Here is an 18,884-nt window from a genome sequence, read left to right on the forward strand (position 1 = left end):
TACAGGCATGCGCCACCATGCCCGGCTAATTTTTTCTATATATTTTAGTTGTCCGATTAATTTCTTTCTATTTTTAGTAGAGACGGGGTCTCCCTCTTGCCCAGGCTGGTTTCGAACTCCTGAGCTCAAACAATCCGCCCGCCTTGGCCTCCCAGAGTGCTAAAATTATAGGCGTGAGCCATCACGCCCGGCCAGTATTTGACTCTTGATCATCCTGCTGGTTTTCTATTTTTCTGACTCCTTAGTCTCTTAGACTTCTACTCTTCTACATGTCATATGTTAGTGTTACCCACACTGTTCTTAGAGTAAAACATAACTCTTTGATTCTTATGGATACAAAAACATAATTTTGTTTTTGCTGTTATATCCGAGAGATGTTAAAAATCTATGCTGATATTCTTGTTCATGTCACGGAAAATATCAGTAGAGATGGTAAGGGAGGTCAACTAACCAACCAGTTATGCACCACAGGTTGGTCGTACCTTAGTGGAGATCACACCATGATTTAGAGCTGTTATATTTTCAGATCTAGGAATTTGATTTTGTTAATGGTGTCAAGAATTGGACACTTTAGGATAGACTCACTTTCATCATACTTGTAAAAGATGGAGGTATATTGAAGAATCTCATTTCAAACTTAATTTAATGGATAAGTCATCGTCTCACTATTAACCTATTTGACACCTGGGAATAAGAATTATAATAAAGGGAAATATATTGTCTTAAAGGAAAAGCTGATGAAAACTATCCCTATGCCCCAAAAGTGTTCATTTGGGGGATAGGGATAATAAAAACAACTTGTAAATTAACTCTTTCCTAAACTGTGCTGGATAAACTATCAAATCTAACTTTTAGTACCCTTTTTTATAGGTTTCATTTAGGGCATCACATTTCTTTTGACACATTCTTCATATTGGGTATTATTTATAAGGTTTCATAATTTATTAGATTTCACTTTTCTTAATTATAGTCAGATTCAGTCATTCCTTTCTGAAACTTCCCATATCACCTTGATTATAATTGAGTTGCAGGTTTACTGAGAATCTCTCAATATTTCTAAGGCAGCTAATCTCATCTAATATTTGTTTATTGAAGTTTTGCTCTTTGAAATGATTCCTAATTTCTGTGTGTACTTTACTTGATCCTGTGGACTATTTATACATTAATTGGTTAGATTCCTCCTGTACAGTTAGGAATATGTAAACATTGCCAGTATTAACTTAAGTTGTAGAAATTTAAGTATATTGTGAACTCCAGGTCTTCATCTTCACTGGAGGAAAATTAGTTTCCTGTTCTGCAATATAGTGACTGTCATTTTATTTTATATAGGTTTCTTTCATGTGGTGACGTCCTGTTTTATGTCTGTTCAGGTTGTTTGAGCACTGATTAATTCCAGGCAGTACATTAGGTATGGAAAATATAAAGATATCCAAGATAGATCCTAGACCTTAATACACAGTTTCTTCAGTGAGATAAACATAAGCTTTCAATTATGATTAGACAGATGCTAGGAGAGGTATTTTTTGAATGTTGAAACTTTAGTTTTTTGCTTTGTTCTTAAAGGCAGTTTAATTTACAGTGTCTAAGGCTTTCAGAAACATTCTAGTTCATCACTTTTACTTTTCAAACCATCATCGGTTAAGTGCTGAGTGTATCAATTCTCAAACAGTAAGTTGATGATTTTTTGTTTTTAACTTTGACATCAGGTTGCGCTTCCTGCAGATGAAGATTATTTACCACTTAAACCTCGAGCTGGAAAAGCTGCAAAGGTCTGTACTTCGGATGATATAGTTTGTACAGTTTTGTGAGTCTCTTTTTCTTAAAAATAAACTATTTCAAATGAGATTCTTATACTTCCCTGTGTGTGTATGTATGTGTGTGTGTATCAAGAAGTCAACTGGAGAAAAGTGATATAGTGAGAACCAAATAAGAAACCATGCTAGAAACCAACCGTCATGTGATAAGATTTTAAAATATTAAAATAGTGATTCTCAGCCTTTAAAAAAAAAAGTCTAATGAAAGTTAGATAAATGCATGTATACAAGTTTTGCCTATAGTTTTAGCAGTTTAACAAGCTTCTAGTGAAACCAAAACTCTGTGCTTTTACTAGATGGATTTCAAAGTCCTGGTAGACCTTAAAAGGTTAACAGATTTTTAAGGTTTAATTTTCCAAGTAATCTTCTGTAAATAAAAAAGGCAATATGGTGTAGTAAGCATAAACTCTTCAAGTCTAATATATGTATTATTCTGCATCTGCTGCGTGAATTTAGTGAGGGACTTGACTTTTCAGCTCTTCAGAGTTCTCATCTATGAAAAGAAATAATATCTATAAGAGGTGAAAATTAATAATAATATATGGAAAATATGTTGCACAGTACCTACCACAGAGCATGTTTTTGATAAATGGTAATGATTATTGTATTATTAATAATGTAATATATACAAACATAATGTAATAATTGAAAGATAGCAGAATTAACATTTGTGCTGTCTGGATAAAGATGTTTTTTATTCTTCCTAATTTTCATTAGTGGGTAATATATTTTCTAAGTAGAATCATAAAAGAATGCTCCCAGAACGCTTTTAGGAGTAACCTCTGTTTTGATTTTAAGTGTGCTCTGATATGGCTAGGTATTTTCATGCAGATACTAATATTTTGTTTTTGTAGGAATACCCATTCATTCTTGATGCTTTTCAAAGAGAAGCCATTCAATGTGTTGATAATAATCAGTCTGTTTTAGTATCTGCGCATACATCAGCAGGAAAAACTGTATGTGCTGAGTAAGTAGATCTCTTTTTAAATGAAATCTTAAAATCACTTTGTTTCTCATCTCTTTAAAAGTTTTTTTCTGTTTGATTTCTGCAAGTAAAGAGTTTTACTAGTCTCTTTCTATTTTGAATAACTTTAATTTTTTTTTTCTTATTGTACTGGCTAGGACCTCCAATACAATGTTCAGTAGAAGTGATGAAAGGGGGCATTCTTGCCTTGTTCCTGATAGTAGGGGAAAAATACTCAGTCTTTTATCATTAAGCATGATATTACCTATGGGTTTTTCATGGATGCCTTTTATCAGTTTGAGGAAGTTCTCCTCTGTTCCTAGTTTGCAGAGATTTTATCCGTGTATTTGTATATGTACATGCACATAAAATATTTAGATACTGGATTTTGTCAAATTTTTTTTTTTTTGCATCTATTGAAATTATTTTTTTGTTCTGCTAGTGTGATGAATTACTTTGGTTTTTTAAATGGTAAACCCGAGATAAACTTCACTTGGTCATGACATATAACCCTATTACATATTGTTGGATTCACTTTGGTTTGTTAAGAATTTTTGCATATGTGTTCATAGGGGGTATTAGTTTTTAGTTTTATTATATGTCTTTCTGGTTTGGGTATCGGTAATACTTGTTTCTGTATTTTTTTTTCTAATCTGGCTAGAGGTCTATCAGTTATATTGATCTTCACAAAAAAACAGGTTTTGGTTTCATTGATTTTTCTCTGTTCTGTTTTCTGTTTCATTAGTTTTTCACTCTGATCTTTATTTTCGTCTACTTTGGACTTCATTTGCTTTTCTTTCTAGTTTCTTAAGAAGCAAAGGAGGTAATTGATTTAAGACCTTTCTTTTTCTAGCATACGCCTTTAGTCATGGAAATTTCCCTGTAATATTGCAGTAGCTGCTTCCCACAATTTTGTTATGTTCAATTGGATGTGTCTGTAAAATGTTTTTGATATGTTTTAAAAATAATTTAATAGGTCTTGATATGTAATGTTTGATCCATTTTTCTGTACGGCATCATTTTCCTTCTGTCTGAAGAAATTCCTTTAGCATTTATTGTAGGGCAAATCTCCTGATAAGATATTTTTAACTTTTATTATGTCTAAAAAAGTCTTAATTTTTCATTTTTGAAAGATATTTTCCCTTGAGATAAAATTCTAATTTTTTTCTTTTAAGATTGCTTTTGACTTGTGTAGTTCATAACAAGACATCCACTGTGATCCTTACCTTCGTTCCTCTGTTCATAACGTGTCTTTTTCCATCTGGCTGCTTTTAAGATTTTATCTGTATCATTGGTTTTAAGCAGTTTGTTTATATTAGGCTACTTAAAGTTGTCTCACAACTCACTGGTGCTATGTTCATTTTTTTTCTTTTGAGTTTCATTTTTGGGTCATTTCTAATGCTATGTTTTAAAATTTATTTTTGCGTCTGAATTGTCTAATCTGCTGTTAATCTCATTGAGTGCATTTTTAGTCTCAGATATTATATTTTCTTTGCCTTAAGTTAAATTTATTTATTTTTAATATCGTCCATATCTCCTTAGCTTTTCCTTTAGCTTCTTAAACATATGGGATATAGTTATAAAAGCTGTTTAATGTCCTTTTGACTACTTCTTTCGTCTGTGTTATTTCCTGGTCGGTTTTGGTGGATTGACTTTTCATTATGGGTCGGTATTTTCCTGCTCTTTGCATACTGCTTTGATTGGATGTTTTGATGCCCTAAATTTTATCACTGACTTTAAGCAGTTTAATAACGATGTGACTTTAACATCGTTTCTTTCATGTTTCTTATGCTTGAGTTTGTTAGGTTTCTTAGACCTGTGAATTTATTATCAATACAGTTTTCATCAAATTTGGGGAAATTTCAGCCATTCTTTACTTCAAATATTTCCCCTCCTTTTATCTTTCAGGGACTCCAGTTATAATTATAGCAGGCCACTTTTAAGTTGTCCCATAGCCCACTGATATTCTTTGTATTATTCTTTTATCTTTTGGTGTTTAGTCTCTTAATTTTGCATAGGTTCTATTGCTATGACTTCAAGTTTTTTCATCTTTTTTTTTTTGCAATGTCCAATTTGCTTTTAATACTATCCAGTGTGTTTAGAATCTTAGACTCTTGGGTTTTTCAATTATAAAAGAATGATTAGGTCTTTTAATGTTTTTCATCTTTCTACTTAACATGCTATTAAATCTTCCCTCAACCTTCTTGAACATACAGAATACAGTTATAGTAACTTTTAATATCCTTGCTTAACACCAGGCACAGTGGCTCACACCTGTGATCTCAGAACTTTGGGAGGCTGAGGTGGCAGGATCGCTTAAGGCCGGAAGTTGGAGACCAGCCTGGGGAACATAGGGAGACCCCATCTCTTAAAAAGAAAATTATCCAAGTGTGGTGGTGTGCCTAGTGAGTCAGGAGGCTGAGGTGGAATGATCACTTGAGCCCAAGAGTTTGAGTATACAGTGAGCTATGATCAGGCCACTGCGTTTCAGCCTGGGTGACAGAGCAAGACCCTGCCTAAAAAAAAAAAAAAAAAAAAAAATTCTTGCTTACTAATTCTGTCATCTGTCTTATTTCTGGATCTGTTTTTATTGATTTTTTTTCCTTTTCATTATAGGTTGTATTTTCCTACTTCTTTGCATACTTGATACTTTTTTTCCCTCTAGATCCTTAGTTGAACTACACCTGACACTTTTTTACTATATACCAAAACATCGTGAATTTTGCCTTGAATGGTGCTGAATATTTTTACATTCCTATACATATGCATGCAATTTGTTGTGGGGTATAGTTAAGTTACTTGGAAAAAATAGAATCCTTCTGAGGCTTGCTTTTATGATTTTTTAGGCAGGACCAGAGCAGAATTTAGTTTGGGGTTAATTTTCCCCTCTACTTAGTCAATACTCTGTTCAGTATTCTACCCAGTGTCTTGAGAATTGTGAGGCTTTTCATTATAGCTGGTGGGAACCCAAATTATTCCCAGTCATATGGGAGATTTGGTAATTTTTATCTCTTTTCCTTTTGGTTGGTTTTTCCCTGTCCTCAGGTAATTCTTAAGACTTATTCACTGATCATTACTACCTGAAGACCTGCAAATGCTTGGCAGATTTTCAGCATCCTCCATATGTGGTTCTCTCCACTCTGGTATACTGCCCTGCTTACCCTAGCTGCCTTGGCCTCCCTTAGACGCCAATCTTGGTTTGGTCAATTTAGGAAACCGCCAGCATCTACCTGGATTGCCCCTCTTGGAACTGTGCCTTAGAAAATATAGGCAGTAATCTGGGATTACCTACTTTGTTTTCTCTTTTTCAAGGATTACTGTCTTTATATCCAGTGTCTAAACCATTGTTTCATATATTTTGTCCTGTTTTATAGTTGCTTCAGGTAGGTAGGTGAAGCCAGTCCCTGTTACTCCATCTTGGTATAAGTGGATCTTTTCTATATTTTTTTAATATATGTATACACATTTTTTTCTGACCATTGATGGTGCCATCTGTATTATTTTTGCTGTATATGTTACTACCGTAGTGCACATTTTATTAGGTGTCTTTTTTTATAAAATATATTTAATAACTGTGATTCTGGAGTCTCGCTACTCACAGTATGATTCTTGGCATAACCTGGGAATTTGTTAGGCCCCAGTCTGAAACTACTGACTCAGAATCTGCATTTTAATAAGATCACCAGGTGATGAATATGTGCAGTAAAGTTTGAGAGGAACTGGACCGCTCTAAAAGTGGATTGTACTCTTTAATGTGAATGATACTGTGCAGTCTGTTGTAGATTGACTTTTCTGGATTAGCATTTAATAATTTATAACATATTTTACTTCTATGACTTTGCTATTGGGCAGCTGAATTAGGTGCTCATAACAGAGAATACTTAAAGAGTACAGAAGACCGTAGAGAATAGAAACAGATAAAAATGGCACCAATCACCCTGTCTATCAGTCTCTTTACCTTGACATGGTGGTTCTCTTAGTCTGTTTTCTGTTGTTAGAATACCATTGTCTGAGTAGTTGTTAAAGAACAGAAATTTATTTGGCTCATGGTTCTGGAGACTGGGAAGTCCAAGAGCGTGGCACTGGCATCTTGCAAGAGTCATCCCATAGCAGAAGGCATCACATGGCAAGGCAGGGAGAGGAAATTAGGCCAAATTCATCCTTTTATTAGGCACCCACTCCTTCAACAACTAATCCACTCCCAAGATAACATAATTAATCCACCCGTGAAGATGGAGCCCTGGTACCTGATCGCCTCTTAAAGACCTCACCTGCAAATACCCTTGGCAATTAAATTTCAACATGTGTTTTGTAGGAGACATTTAAACTGTAGTAGTGGTAGAATTATTTCACGAGTCCTGGAATATTTTTTTCCTTATCTGGTCACTGTATTATTAGTTCCTAATTCTGTCGTCTGTCTCATTTTTGGATCTGTTTTTATTGATATTTTCCCTTCTCATTATAGATTATATTTTCTTGCTTCTTTGCAAGAAAATATGACTTGGTACTTTTTTATTGCATACCAAAACATTGTCAGTTTTACCTTGTTGGGTGCTGAATATTTTTGCACTCCTGGTCAGGGCTTATCTGATCAGTGTATTAATTACTTGTAGACCTTGGCTTAGCTGTGCAAGTCCCAATTTTTCTCTTTGCAGAGTTAGAGGAATGAAGTTTGGATCTTTTAGTGTCATCTCAGTGATGTCAGCCACTTACAGTTACAGAATAGTCTTTATTTCTTATCCTCAAACACGATATGGTCCTTTACCGAATGAGTTCTGTTCAGTGGAGTAAGACCATTTTCTCAGTGGTCCACTCCTTTTTAGAAGGTGCTGAAGTCAAAAGCTAGTTTCTTCCTGAGAAACAGGTATAGACGAAGAGTTTTGACTACTCTTAGTTCAATTTTTTAATCTCACTCAGAAAAACAAATTTAATAGTATATTTGGTGCATTATGCATTTAAAGCCAAAATACATAGTCATTTGAATTCTGGTCATTAGGATAACCTTGGTTTCATTTTTTTCTACAAGAGGAGAGAGATTTTCAGTGGAGGAAGTTTTCACATGTATGCTGAAACCTGCTCTCAAACCCTGGGCTAGGAAACCGTAAAGAGAATTTTAAGAAATTCACCAGGGTCATAGACACTTTTGAAAATCTGATGAGGGTTGCTGTGGCAGACAGTCTGACACTTCTTCAAAAAGGTAAACGTAGAATTATCATATGACCCAGCAATTCTACTCCTAGATATGTACATGAAAGAATTAAAAACAGGTATTCGGACAAATAACTTGTACATGAACATTCATAGCAATACTATTCATAAGAGCCAAAAGATAGAAACAATCCAAATGTCCATCAGTGGGTGAATGGATAAATAAGATGTGGTGTATCCCTACAGTGGAATGTTACTCGGCCATAAAAAGGAATGAAGTATAATACATGCTACAATGTGGATGAACCTTAGAAACATTACGCTTAGTAAAAGAAACTAGACACAAAGGTTACTTATTGTATGATTCCATTTATATGAAATATCCAGAATAGGTAAATCCATAGAGGCAGAAAGCAGATTGGTGGATGACAGGGATTGGTCAGAGGGCAGAATAGAGAATAACTGCTTAATGGGTATAGAGTTTCTTGGGGGGGGGTGATAAAAATTTTAGAATTAGATAGAGGTAGTAGTTGCACAAAATTATGAATATACTAAATTATACTGAATTATACATTTTAAAATGGTTAATTTTATGTCATATGAATTTTACTTCAACCAAAATAAAACTGATAAGGTACAGATTTGTGTATTCACACCAGTAGTTATAATTTCAGGGAGTGGGTCATGGATCTCACATAAAAGATTTTTCCTAGGAATGAAAGGACTTCAGGTAAACTACTTTAGCTGATAACTATAGCAGGATGTAACATTTTATTTATAAACTTGGTACTAGAACTAACACGTTGGTACCATGTTGTTTATGAAACTGAGTAGTTTTCTTGGCCCTAATGTGAATAGCTTTATTATATAATTTACTTACCATTGAATTCACCAATTGTAAATATACAATTGAGTTAGTAAATTAGTACAAGTATGCATTCCTCACCAGTTTTAGAAGACTTCCATCCATCCAATTCTCTTGTGTGTGTTTGCATTCAAACCCACTCCTACCTCCAGCTCTAGGCGAACACTGATCATGTGATTGACTATTACAATACTGATAAGAACATTCGTGTGCAAATCTTCAAGGGACATCTGTTTTTATTTCTCTTGGATAGATACCTAGGAATGCAAATGCTTGATCTTGTGGCAAATATGCATTTAGCTCTTTAGGCAACTGATAAACTCTTTTTCAAAGTGACTGTACCATTTTATATTCCTACCAGTAATGTATCAGGGTGCCAGTTTCTCTGCATCCTCGTCAACTCTTGGTATTGTCTTTTTTGATTCTACCCATTTTAGTGGGTGTGTAGTGATACCACGTAGTGGTTTTAATTTTCGTTTCTCTGATTTATGTTAAGCATCATTACATGTGTTTATCCATTTGTGTTTCTTTGGTGAATTATTTCAGTCTTTTGCTGATGTTTTAAATTGGGTTGTTGGTCTTATTGCATTGTAAGGATTCTTTATTAGTATACAAATGTTGTTTTTTGTTTGTTCGTTTTTTTGATACAAAATCTGGCTCTGTTGCCTGAGGTAGAGCGCAGTGGTGTCTGCCTTTCTCTTTGTCATTCAGCTGTTTAACTATGATATTTCTAGGTGTGTTTCTTTTTCAGTTTTTCCTCCTGTGTTCATTGAGCTTCTTGGATCTGTAGATTAATGTTTTAATGTTTTAAAACAAATTTACAAAGTTTTTTATTTATTATTTTTTCCTGCCTCTTTTGCATTTTGAAATTTCCATTGGGACACTTGAACTTGTCCTGCAGATCTCTGAGTGTCTCTTGTTTTTCTTCTATTTCTTTCTCTCTTTAGATTTGATACTTTCTCTTTTTGATTTATCTTTATGTTCACTGATACTTTCTTCTGCCATCTCAGATTTGCTCGTGAGCCCATGTAGTGAATTTTTCATTTGCTCGTTGTAATTTTAATCTGTAGAGTTTTCATTTGGTTATATTGTTAATAGTTTCAATTTCTCTGTTGAGATGCCTATCAAAGCCATTGTTCTATTTCCTTTTAATTCTTAGAACCCATTTCATTGCATTTTTTTGGACATCTTATTCTAATAGCTGTTTTAGAGACTTTGTCTGCTAAGTTCCATGTCTGTGACCACTCAGAATCAATTTCATTTGATTGCTTTTTTCCCCTAAGTATGGGTCATACTTTCCTGTTTCTTTTTACATCTTGCAATTTTTGTTGAACAGTAGACATTTTAGGTGATATATTGTAGCACCTCTGTATTCTTTTTTCTTTCATGGATATCTCTTATAATTCATATTTGATGATGTTTGGACAACTTTTAATTTTCTAGTTGCTTATTTCACTACTTTGGAGGATGGTTGAGATGAATATTATTTTTATTTCCCTGAATAGATCATAAAATTGTTGTGGGCAGGAACTATATCTTAAATAAGGGGGATCTACCACAGTTTTAAGCTTAATCCTGATTTCATGGTCTATATTTAAATACTTACCTCAATTTTCTTTAAAAACAAATAAAACTTCTATATTATGTCCCGTTAATAGCTATGGAATGACTTTTCCATGATCAGAATGTACCATAATTTTCATAACTATTATATGTAGGAAAAGAATACATATGGATTAGCTTAACTATGAAACTTGGGGGAAAACATTTCATATTGCAGGGACTATAAGTATTTTCCTAATTGTCTTCTGTATACACGTAAACTGACAGGCAGAGGCACTAAACTTTTAGAGGACCATCTGTAGAAATAGGTGTTTTACTTGTAGGAAATAGGGTAACCATTAGTAATCCATTGATGTTAGTAGTTAAATTACATTAACTCTAAGTGATCAGAGTTAAAATGTTCTAGTTTATTTAGACCACTACATTTCAGATTTATCATAATAATTATTAGTAAGTAGATAAGATAGTAATGTTCTGTAAAGTCCATTTAAGATAATTAGGGAAAATTTGGACATAATATTAACAGAATTTAAAAATCATGTAATTTAAAGAAAAGGTTTTATAATTATTTTTGTTTTCACATTTTTAGATATGCCATTGCATTGGCCTTAAGGGAAAAACAGCGTGTAATATTTACCAGCCCAATTAAGGCTCTGAGTAACCAAAAATACCGTGAAATGTATGAAGAATTTCAAGATGTTGGTTTGATGACAGGAGATGTTACTATTAATCCCACAGCATCTTGTCTTGTTATGACCACAGAGGTAATTTATGTAGTGCCCCACCTGACTTTTCCTTTATAATTTAATTAATGTGTCTATTCACTTAGAACACATAATGTTTTATTGCTTGCTCTGTTTAGATAAAATGTAATACTTTATTTTCTGAGTACACTTATGTGAAATGAATACAATTTATCTTAAAATGTTTTAGTAACATGTTTATTTCTAAATTACCAATATTTCTGGTATTTGTCATATAATTTAGATACTTTTTTCTTCAGTTATTTTTAAAGGCTTATTACTGTCAATGACATGAAAATGTTTTATTGGTTTTATATACATAGTTATCAGTATTTGAATACATAATTTCTTATAAGTAGTGGCTCTTTGTTTCATGTGATTTATTTCTTATACATCTGAGTGTTAATACAAGTAGGTAAATAACTTTAAAGAATGCAGTATTATGTTTAGCTTCTTCTCATAATCACTATTAATTTTTTCATATACTTATAGCATCTTAAGTTTTAGACACGATTAGCTATCTTTACTAAGTACTTTTGTATAATACATACTTTAATTATATTTTTGTGTTTTACAAGGATATGTATGCTATAATACAATAGTGAGCGTAACTTAGCTTCTGGTCTGCAGAGCCAGCCAAAGGCATTGCTCACTTTTCATTTTGGTGCCCCGTGTAAGTTTGTTTTCTGTTCTCAAAAATTCTATGTTGAAGATTTTAACTCCAAAAATTAGAATAAATATTGCCAGAAAGTGCCCATATTGTAATTAGTCAAGGCAGAAGAAATTGGGCAACACTATGGGATCCAGTGTTTTGGATACAGGATAATTTAAGTTGCTCTCATGTTTTAGGAAGTGTGGATCTTGGAAATGGGCTGTGCATATAAGGAAGTCACTTCATATTCTAGATATACGGAGAACAGGGGTGATAATAATTCTCTATGTATATTGTATCTGATTAGTAACTGTTTAGAAGTCATTTACTTTGGTTTTGTGAATAAAGAAAGATGATTTGATTTATGAAATAGTCTTAAGATACGTAATTCCCTAAAGTTATTTTAATACTTCTATTTAATAAAAAGTATCCAAAATTGCTTATTGGAAAAAACAGTTTTTGTTTAACTATTAGTTGTTATGTCAAAATCCTGCTAAATAAATCTTTTACTTTTTCTTTAGATTTTGAGAAGTATGTTGTACAGAGGTTCTGAAGTTATGCGAGAAGTTGCTTGGGTCATATTTGATGAAATCCATTACATGAGAGATTCAGGTATATTCTGCAGTGTTAAGATGTGTATCATATATTTCCTTTAGGAATGGCATTAGGAATTTTGAATGAGAAGTTATTAAATTTTGCCTTCAGTTTTTGTGTGGTTAGAATTCTAATGAACTATTGCTTCTTTAAATTCTGAACAGCATGATACAATTTTCGCTTTAGGATTTCATTTAACTCCTTAAATACTAACTTTTGCTGGATGAAAAATTGTAAATTCAATTTGAGCAAGTGGAATTTTTAATAAAAACTGGCTTTTAATAGAGAACTTACTAATGTAACTAAGTTAAAGAATTTCTAAAACTTCTAGCTTACAAAGTTAACTTTCTTGATTTTTAATAAGTTAGTTTACTGTTTAAAAAAAAAAAAACTAAATGGCTGGGCACAGTGGCTCATGCCTGTAATCCCAGCACTTTGGGAGGGTGAGGCAGGAGGATCGCTTGAGGCCAAGAGTTCAAGACCAGGCTGGGTAACATGGTGAGACCCTGTCTGTACAAAAATTAAAAAAATTAGCCAGGCTTTGGTGGCACATGCCTATAGTCCTAGCTACTCACATGCTGAAGTGGGAGGATTGCTTGAGCCTAGGAATTCGAGGTTATAGTGAGCTATGATTGCACCACTGCCTGCTAGCCCAGGTGACAGAGTGAGGCCCCATGTCTACAAGCCAGTAACTATGGCTTCTTAAAGTGAAGTGAAAATACTATTCCCCTGCCTTCTCTTTGGGGCTCTTGTTGTTTGGAAGGATTCAGTCTGGAGCTGCTCTTTGCAGGCTGTTTCAGAGTACATTGTGTTTATAGTGGTTTGGTATACTAACTTCCTACCGGATAGATTCATGGTAAGAACTAAAGTAGTTTTCAGTAAGGTTCTGTGGCTAAAGATATTCCTGCATAAAGTGGTCTGCATTTCTAATTATAAAGCTTAAGAGAATATAATTTTAGATACTGTTGCAAAGTGATGTTGTATTCCAAGGTACATTTATTTTTTCCAGAACGTGGTGTAGTATGGGAAGAAACCATCATTTTGCTTCCTGATAATGTCCACTATGTCTTCCTTTCGGCTACTATTCCAAATGCCCGTCAGTTTGCTGAATGGATTTGTCATTTACATAAGCAGGTATTTTTTTCTCCTTTTTTGATGTGTTTAGTGTTTAAAATGTTAGAGGTTGGCCTTACTATACCCTCCTATAATTTTTTCATAATGCTGTCCAGAATAAAGAAAACATTTTAATGTGAAACTACTCAAATCAAGTAGCTTTTCAAAATTAACTGGCCAGGCAAGGTGGCTCACGCCTGTAATCCTAGCACTCTGGGAGGCCGAGGCGGGCGGATTGTTTGAGCTCAGGAGTTCGAAACAAGCCTGAGCAAGAACAAGTCTCTACAAAAAAAGAAAAAATTAGCCGGGCATGGTGGCACATGCCTGTAGTCCCAGCTACTCGGGAGGCTGAGGCAGAAGGATTGCTTGAGCCCAGGAGTTTGAGGTTGCTGTGCGCTAAGCTGAGGCCATGGCACTCTAGCCCGGGCAACAAAGTGAGACTCTGTCTCAAAAAAAAAAAAAAAAAAAAAAATTAACTGACTAGCTTTTTAGAAATGTTGATTTCTGAAGCCTGATCTCAAACCCAGTATATCTAAATCTGTGGAAGCTCTGATTTTTAAAAGTTCTCAAGTTGGTCCTGATGATCTGCCAAGTTTAGAAACTGCATTTACTCAGATAGTAATCCATGAGTAAACAATGGAGAATTTCCTCTAATGCCTTGATACCAGGAAAAGCTGGGGGCATTTCTTGAGCTTTCGATTTGATTTTTCTCATGTAAACTCAGACTTAGTTCCATTTTCTAGTCCAACTTTAGCGTCTGTGTAGGACTTCATAACAAGTGTTTGTTTACATATGCTGAATTTATTCTTGTTTTTATTTTTCTGCTTTTACTTTATACCAATATCCGCATGAACTTATTCTTACCTGTTTATAAGCTCTGTAGATGTGTTTTTGTAGCATTCCCCAGGTTGCTCCTGTAGAACAGAGACCCAGTGGATTTTCTAGAGGAGCTAAAGTTTTGAAAAGCCCCTGTGGGGCAGAAAAGTTCCATTTTATCTCAGGGAACCTTGGTATCACCATACTACTCCATAGAAACAGATACCTTCTGTAATCACAGAATCTCAGGGCTAGGTAATGGGTAGTTAAAGCTCAGGTTGTTTATTTGGCACTGATTAGGGAATGGTAAATTGAGAAGATGGTAGTATAATTTGATAGACCTAATTTTTCCACATTTTTCTGCTGCCTGGTTTTTTTAAAATATTTTTTAAAAAGTGGTTTCTTTTTGACATGTTGGATTCACAATTTTATTTCTGTAAGGTCTTTTAGGTAGGTCAAATACACAATTTTATTTTGAAGAAATAAAACTTTACATGTTAAACTCTTTCTTTTTACAGCCTTGTCATGTAATTTACACAGATTATCGGCCTACTCCATTGCAACACTACATTTTTCCAGCAGGAGGAGATGGCCTGCACCTTGTGGTTGATGAAAATGTAAGGGAGTAATTATCATTTCTTATATCTATAATGTCATACTTTATTGTTAATACCGTGCTTTTCCTTAATTTTGAAATAGAGAATAATGGCAGAGACCTTTTTGGTTTTTTTTTTTGGTCTGAGATAGTTTCACAGTTCAAAATTGATGATTTTTTTTTTTGTACTTTTTCTCAAAAATGTTATACATGAATTAGATTTTCCTCCTTGCTTAGTATTTAAAAATGCCTGGATAACAGGGGCTCCAAACATGTTTCAGGTATCTTAATGTTTTGCTGTTTCCAGTTTTATTGCTTCCTTATCAGTTTTATTACTTCCTTTTATTACCTTTTACCACAGAACATTTTTGAATTATTTTGGTGACCTTTGTTATAATTATTACATTAAATTATTTTATTATTTGAGGAAGCTTTGTGTTTGAGGTGTGCAAGTAGTTTGAATTATGATTAAATATTAGTGAAGATACATAGAAAAAAATCCGTGATTACAGGGTGACTTCAGAGAAGATAATTTTAATACTGCAATGCAAGTGCTTCGGGATGCAGGTGATTTGGCAAAAGGAGACCAGAAGGGACGGAAAGGAGGAACAAAAGGTAATTTAGAACTTTACATGTAAATTGTATATTAAAATTACTCTGACATTTTTTGTCTTTTATTTCATTTTGTCCTCAGGAAGCTATATAAAGATCTAGACGGTATATGATAAAATTGGATGAATAAAGGTTCATCTCTTTTTTTATATATAATATGAATTAAGTATAGTTTACATCCTATACAAATCACCCATTTAAGGTGTATAGTTGAGTGTTTATAGAATATTCACAGAGTTGTGCAGCCATCACTACTATCCAATTCCATAATATTTTCATAAACCCCAAAAGAAACCCTGAATACATTAACAGTCATTTCCCATTTCCCCCCAGCCTCAGCTCTCTCTACCTCCTAGACTTAGGCAATTACTAGTCAACTTTGTGTCTTTATGGATTTGCCTTTTCTGGACTTTTCATATGTATGGAATCATAATATTTGTCATCTTTTGTGACTGACTTCTTTTAGTGAACATAATGTTTTCAAGGTTCATTCATGAACTTGATACTCACTATGTCAGTATTTCATTCCTTTTTATGGTCAAATAATGTTTCATTGTATGACTATACCACATTTTATTTCTCCATCAGTGGATGGACATTTGGGTTGTTTCCAGTTTTTGACTGTTAGGATATGCTGCTGTAAACATTCGTGCATGTCCTACAAGTTTTTGTATGAATATGTGTTTCGTTTTCTTCTGGGTATATAGCTAAGAATGGAATTGCTGGCTCATGTGGAAAGTCTGTTTAATCTTTTGAGGAACTGCCAAATTATTTTTCAAAGTGGGTGCATCATTTTGCATTCCCATTAGGAGTGTATGAGGGTTCCACTTGCTCAACGTCCTTGCCAATACTTAATATTATATCTATTTGATAGTTGTCATCCTAGGGGTGTGAAGTGGTATCTTAATGTGGTTTTTAATTTACATTTCTCTGGTTGCTAGTGATGTTGAACATCTTTTCATGTGCTCGTTGGCCATTTGTATATCTTTTGACAGCTGTCTATTTAAATCCTTTGTCCATTTTAAAAATTATATTTTTTGTCTTTTTGTTGTTGAGTTGTAAGAGTTCTTTATATATTCTGAATTATAGACCTTCATCAGATAGATGATTTGGAAATATTTTCTCCCATTCTTTGGGTTGGAGTTGTCTTTTCACTTTGCTGATTGTGTTCATTAAAGCACAAAAGTTTTTCATTTTAATGAAGTGCAGCTTGTCTGTTTTTTTCTTCTGTTGCTTGTGCTTTTGCTGTCATAGTCAAGAATGCCTTGTCTAACCCAAGATCATGAAAATTTATTCCTGTATTTCCTTTTAAGAGTTTTATAGTTTTAGCTTTTACATTTAGATATGATCTATTTTGAGTTTATGTGGGGGTATGATTTATCTACTCTCTTTGCAGGACCATCAAATGTGTTCAAGATTGTGAAGATGATTATGGAAAGAAATTTTCAACCTGTAATTATTTTCAGTTTTAGTAAGAAAGATTGTGAAGCCTATGCACTTCAAATGACCAAATTAGATTTTAATACAGGTAATACATAATTTCAGTATAGTTTTAATGTTATGTGAAATGAGTGTAAAATATATTTCTGGTAATATATTTATTTATTGTGTATTATTAAGACATGCAGTTCACCTTACAGTTAACAATAGTAGGTACTGAGCACATCTGTAAAAGTTTTAAGAGGCCCTTATAATTTCTTTCCTCTCGTCTCTATTCTTTTATTGAAAGATACAAGTACCTTACTCTGTGTAAAATTCAAAGAACCCTACTTACAAACAATAGAATCATGCCTTCTTATACTTTATTACCATAAACTCCCTAGTTATGGTAAGTACCTTGGTCAGACTACCTTCTGTATAGAAAGTACTGTGTTTCATTCTCACTGAATTCTAAACCAGGAAGACCTGCTCTTTGCTTAACTATGCTGTAATTTTCAAATTAATATAACTTCTACCAAATTAATAAATTATTCCTATTACATTAACAGTAAATGCAACTCACTTAAAGTCACACAGTTAGATAGGAGCACAGCCTGGCTGTCCCATTTGTGCTGCTATAACAGAATACCTGGGATCGGCTAATTTATAAAGGGCTAAGATTTATTTCTTATAGTTCTGGAGGCTGGAAAATCCAAGTTCGAGGGACCCACATCTGGTGAGGGGCCTTCTTGTTGTGTCATCCTACAGCCAAAGGCAGAGGGGCAAGAGAGTACACAAGAGAGGGAAGGAGGGGTAAGGGGGCTGAACTCATCCTTTTATCAGGACCCCACTCCCACTAGAATTAACTCTATCCTGTGATAAAGGCATTAATCCATTCATGAGGGTGCTGCCCTCATGACTTAATCACCTCTTGAAAGTCCCACCTCTCAGCACTGTTGCATTGGAGATTAAGTTGTTCACCATATGATCTTTAGGGGACACATTTAAACCATAGCACTGGCCAAGAATTGCAGTGTGCTGAATACACAGTTGTCGTTCAGCTCTGCCTTTTACATATGTAATCCCATACTTTGAGAAGTAAATAATATCATGAATCATCCTGAAATTAAATTTTAGTTATATTGTTTCTTTATTAAGATAGGTATTGTTTATCTATGCATTTTAAAGATGATTCTTACTTTTCCATGGGTAAAAGTAACAAATAACAGATAATTCAGATAGCCTCCTAATGCCAGTAATATTTTATGTTTTTTGAGTGACTTGTTCTGTTTATAAATGTTTTCTCTTAACTACCAGTGCTGAATATGCTTGAAGTTGCAGGATTACATGTTGATTAATTTAATACATTTATTTAATGCCTGTTATTTGATAGACACTGTACAAGAAAGCATTGCAGTAGTTGGGAGCATGGGCTTTGAACTGTTTCTCTAACAGTGCTGATTATTTACACTAGCTTCATTTTCCTCAGTAGTAAAAAGTAGGTTATAATAGTTCCTGTGTCCTGTAACCATTAGAATGAAATGTTGTCTGTAAAGCAATAGGTATAGTTAGTGTTACCATTTATAAGATAGTACTTTTCTTTGTGGATTAAGTGTGCTAGATATGTTTTGAAAGTCACTGAATTTTATTAATATGTGGTAATTTTTATCTCCTTTACCTTTTGACCATCCTGACTTTTTTTATTCTTCTTAGAATCTTATTGTTTATAATGTGAAGTTTGTTATTACTTCACTCATTTTGATATTTTTTATACCTTTGAATTTTCCTTCTTAGATGAAGAAAAGAAGATGGTTGAAGAAGTATTCAGTAATGCAATTGACTGCTTGTCTGATGAAGATAAAAAACTCCCTCAAGTGAGTTTTTCATATCAGTTGGTAAAGTGTGGGTATTAATAGATGGCATATATTCACCTTTCATTTCTTGGTTTTGTTACTGTGTCATACTATTTGCATACTACAGCATGTT

At 33.7% G+C, this 18,884-nt stretch overlaps 1 protein-coding gene across 1 annotated transcript in view; it reads left to right on the forward strand.

Moving 5' to 3' along the window:
* The window catches only part of SKIV2L2 (superkiller viralicidic activity 2-like 2 (S. cerevisiae)), a 97,921-nt gene that overhangs the window by 8,643 nt on the left and 70,394 nt on the right, over positions 1-18,884 (forward strand). Inside the window, exons 4-12 of the mRNA XM_012655266.1 lie at positions 1,707-1,769; positions 2,669-2,781; positions 10,944-11,118; positions 12,271-12,361; positions 13,353-13,477; positions 14,791-14,889; positions 15,380-15,482; positions 16,876-17,007; positions 18,693-18,772. Of these exons, the coding sequence (XP_012510720.1) occupies positions 1,707-1,769; positions 2,669-2,781; positions 10,944-11,118; positions 12,271-12,361; positions 13,353-13,477; positions 14,791-14,889; positions 15,380-15,482; positions 16,876-17,007; positions 18,693-18,772 (981 nt within the window). The remainder of the gene's footprint in view (positions 1-1,706; positions 1,770-2,668; positions 2,782-10,943; positions 11,119-12,270; positions 12,362-13,352; positions 13,478-14,790; positions 14,890-15,379; positions 15,483-16,875; positions 17,008-18,692; positions 18,773-18,884) is intronic.

The sequence above is a fragment of the Propithecus coquereli genome, unplaced genomic scaffold (genome assembly GCF_000956105.1).
Source record: "Propithecus coquereli isolate 6110/MARCELLA unplaced genomic scaffold, Pcoq_1.0 Scaffold47, whole genome shotgun sequence".
Lineage (NCBI taxonomy): Eukaryota > Metazoa > Chordata > Mammalia > Primates > Indriidae > Propithecus > Propithecus coquereli.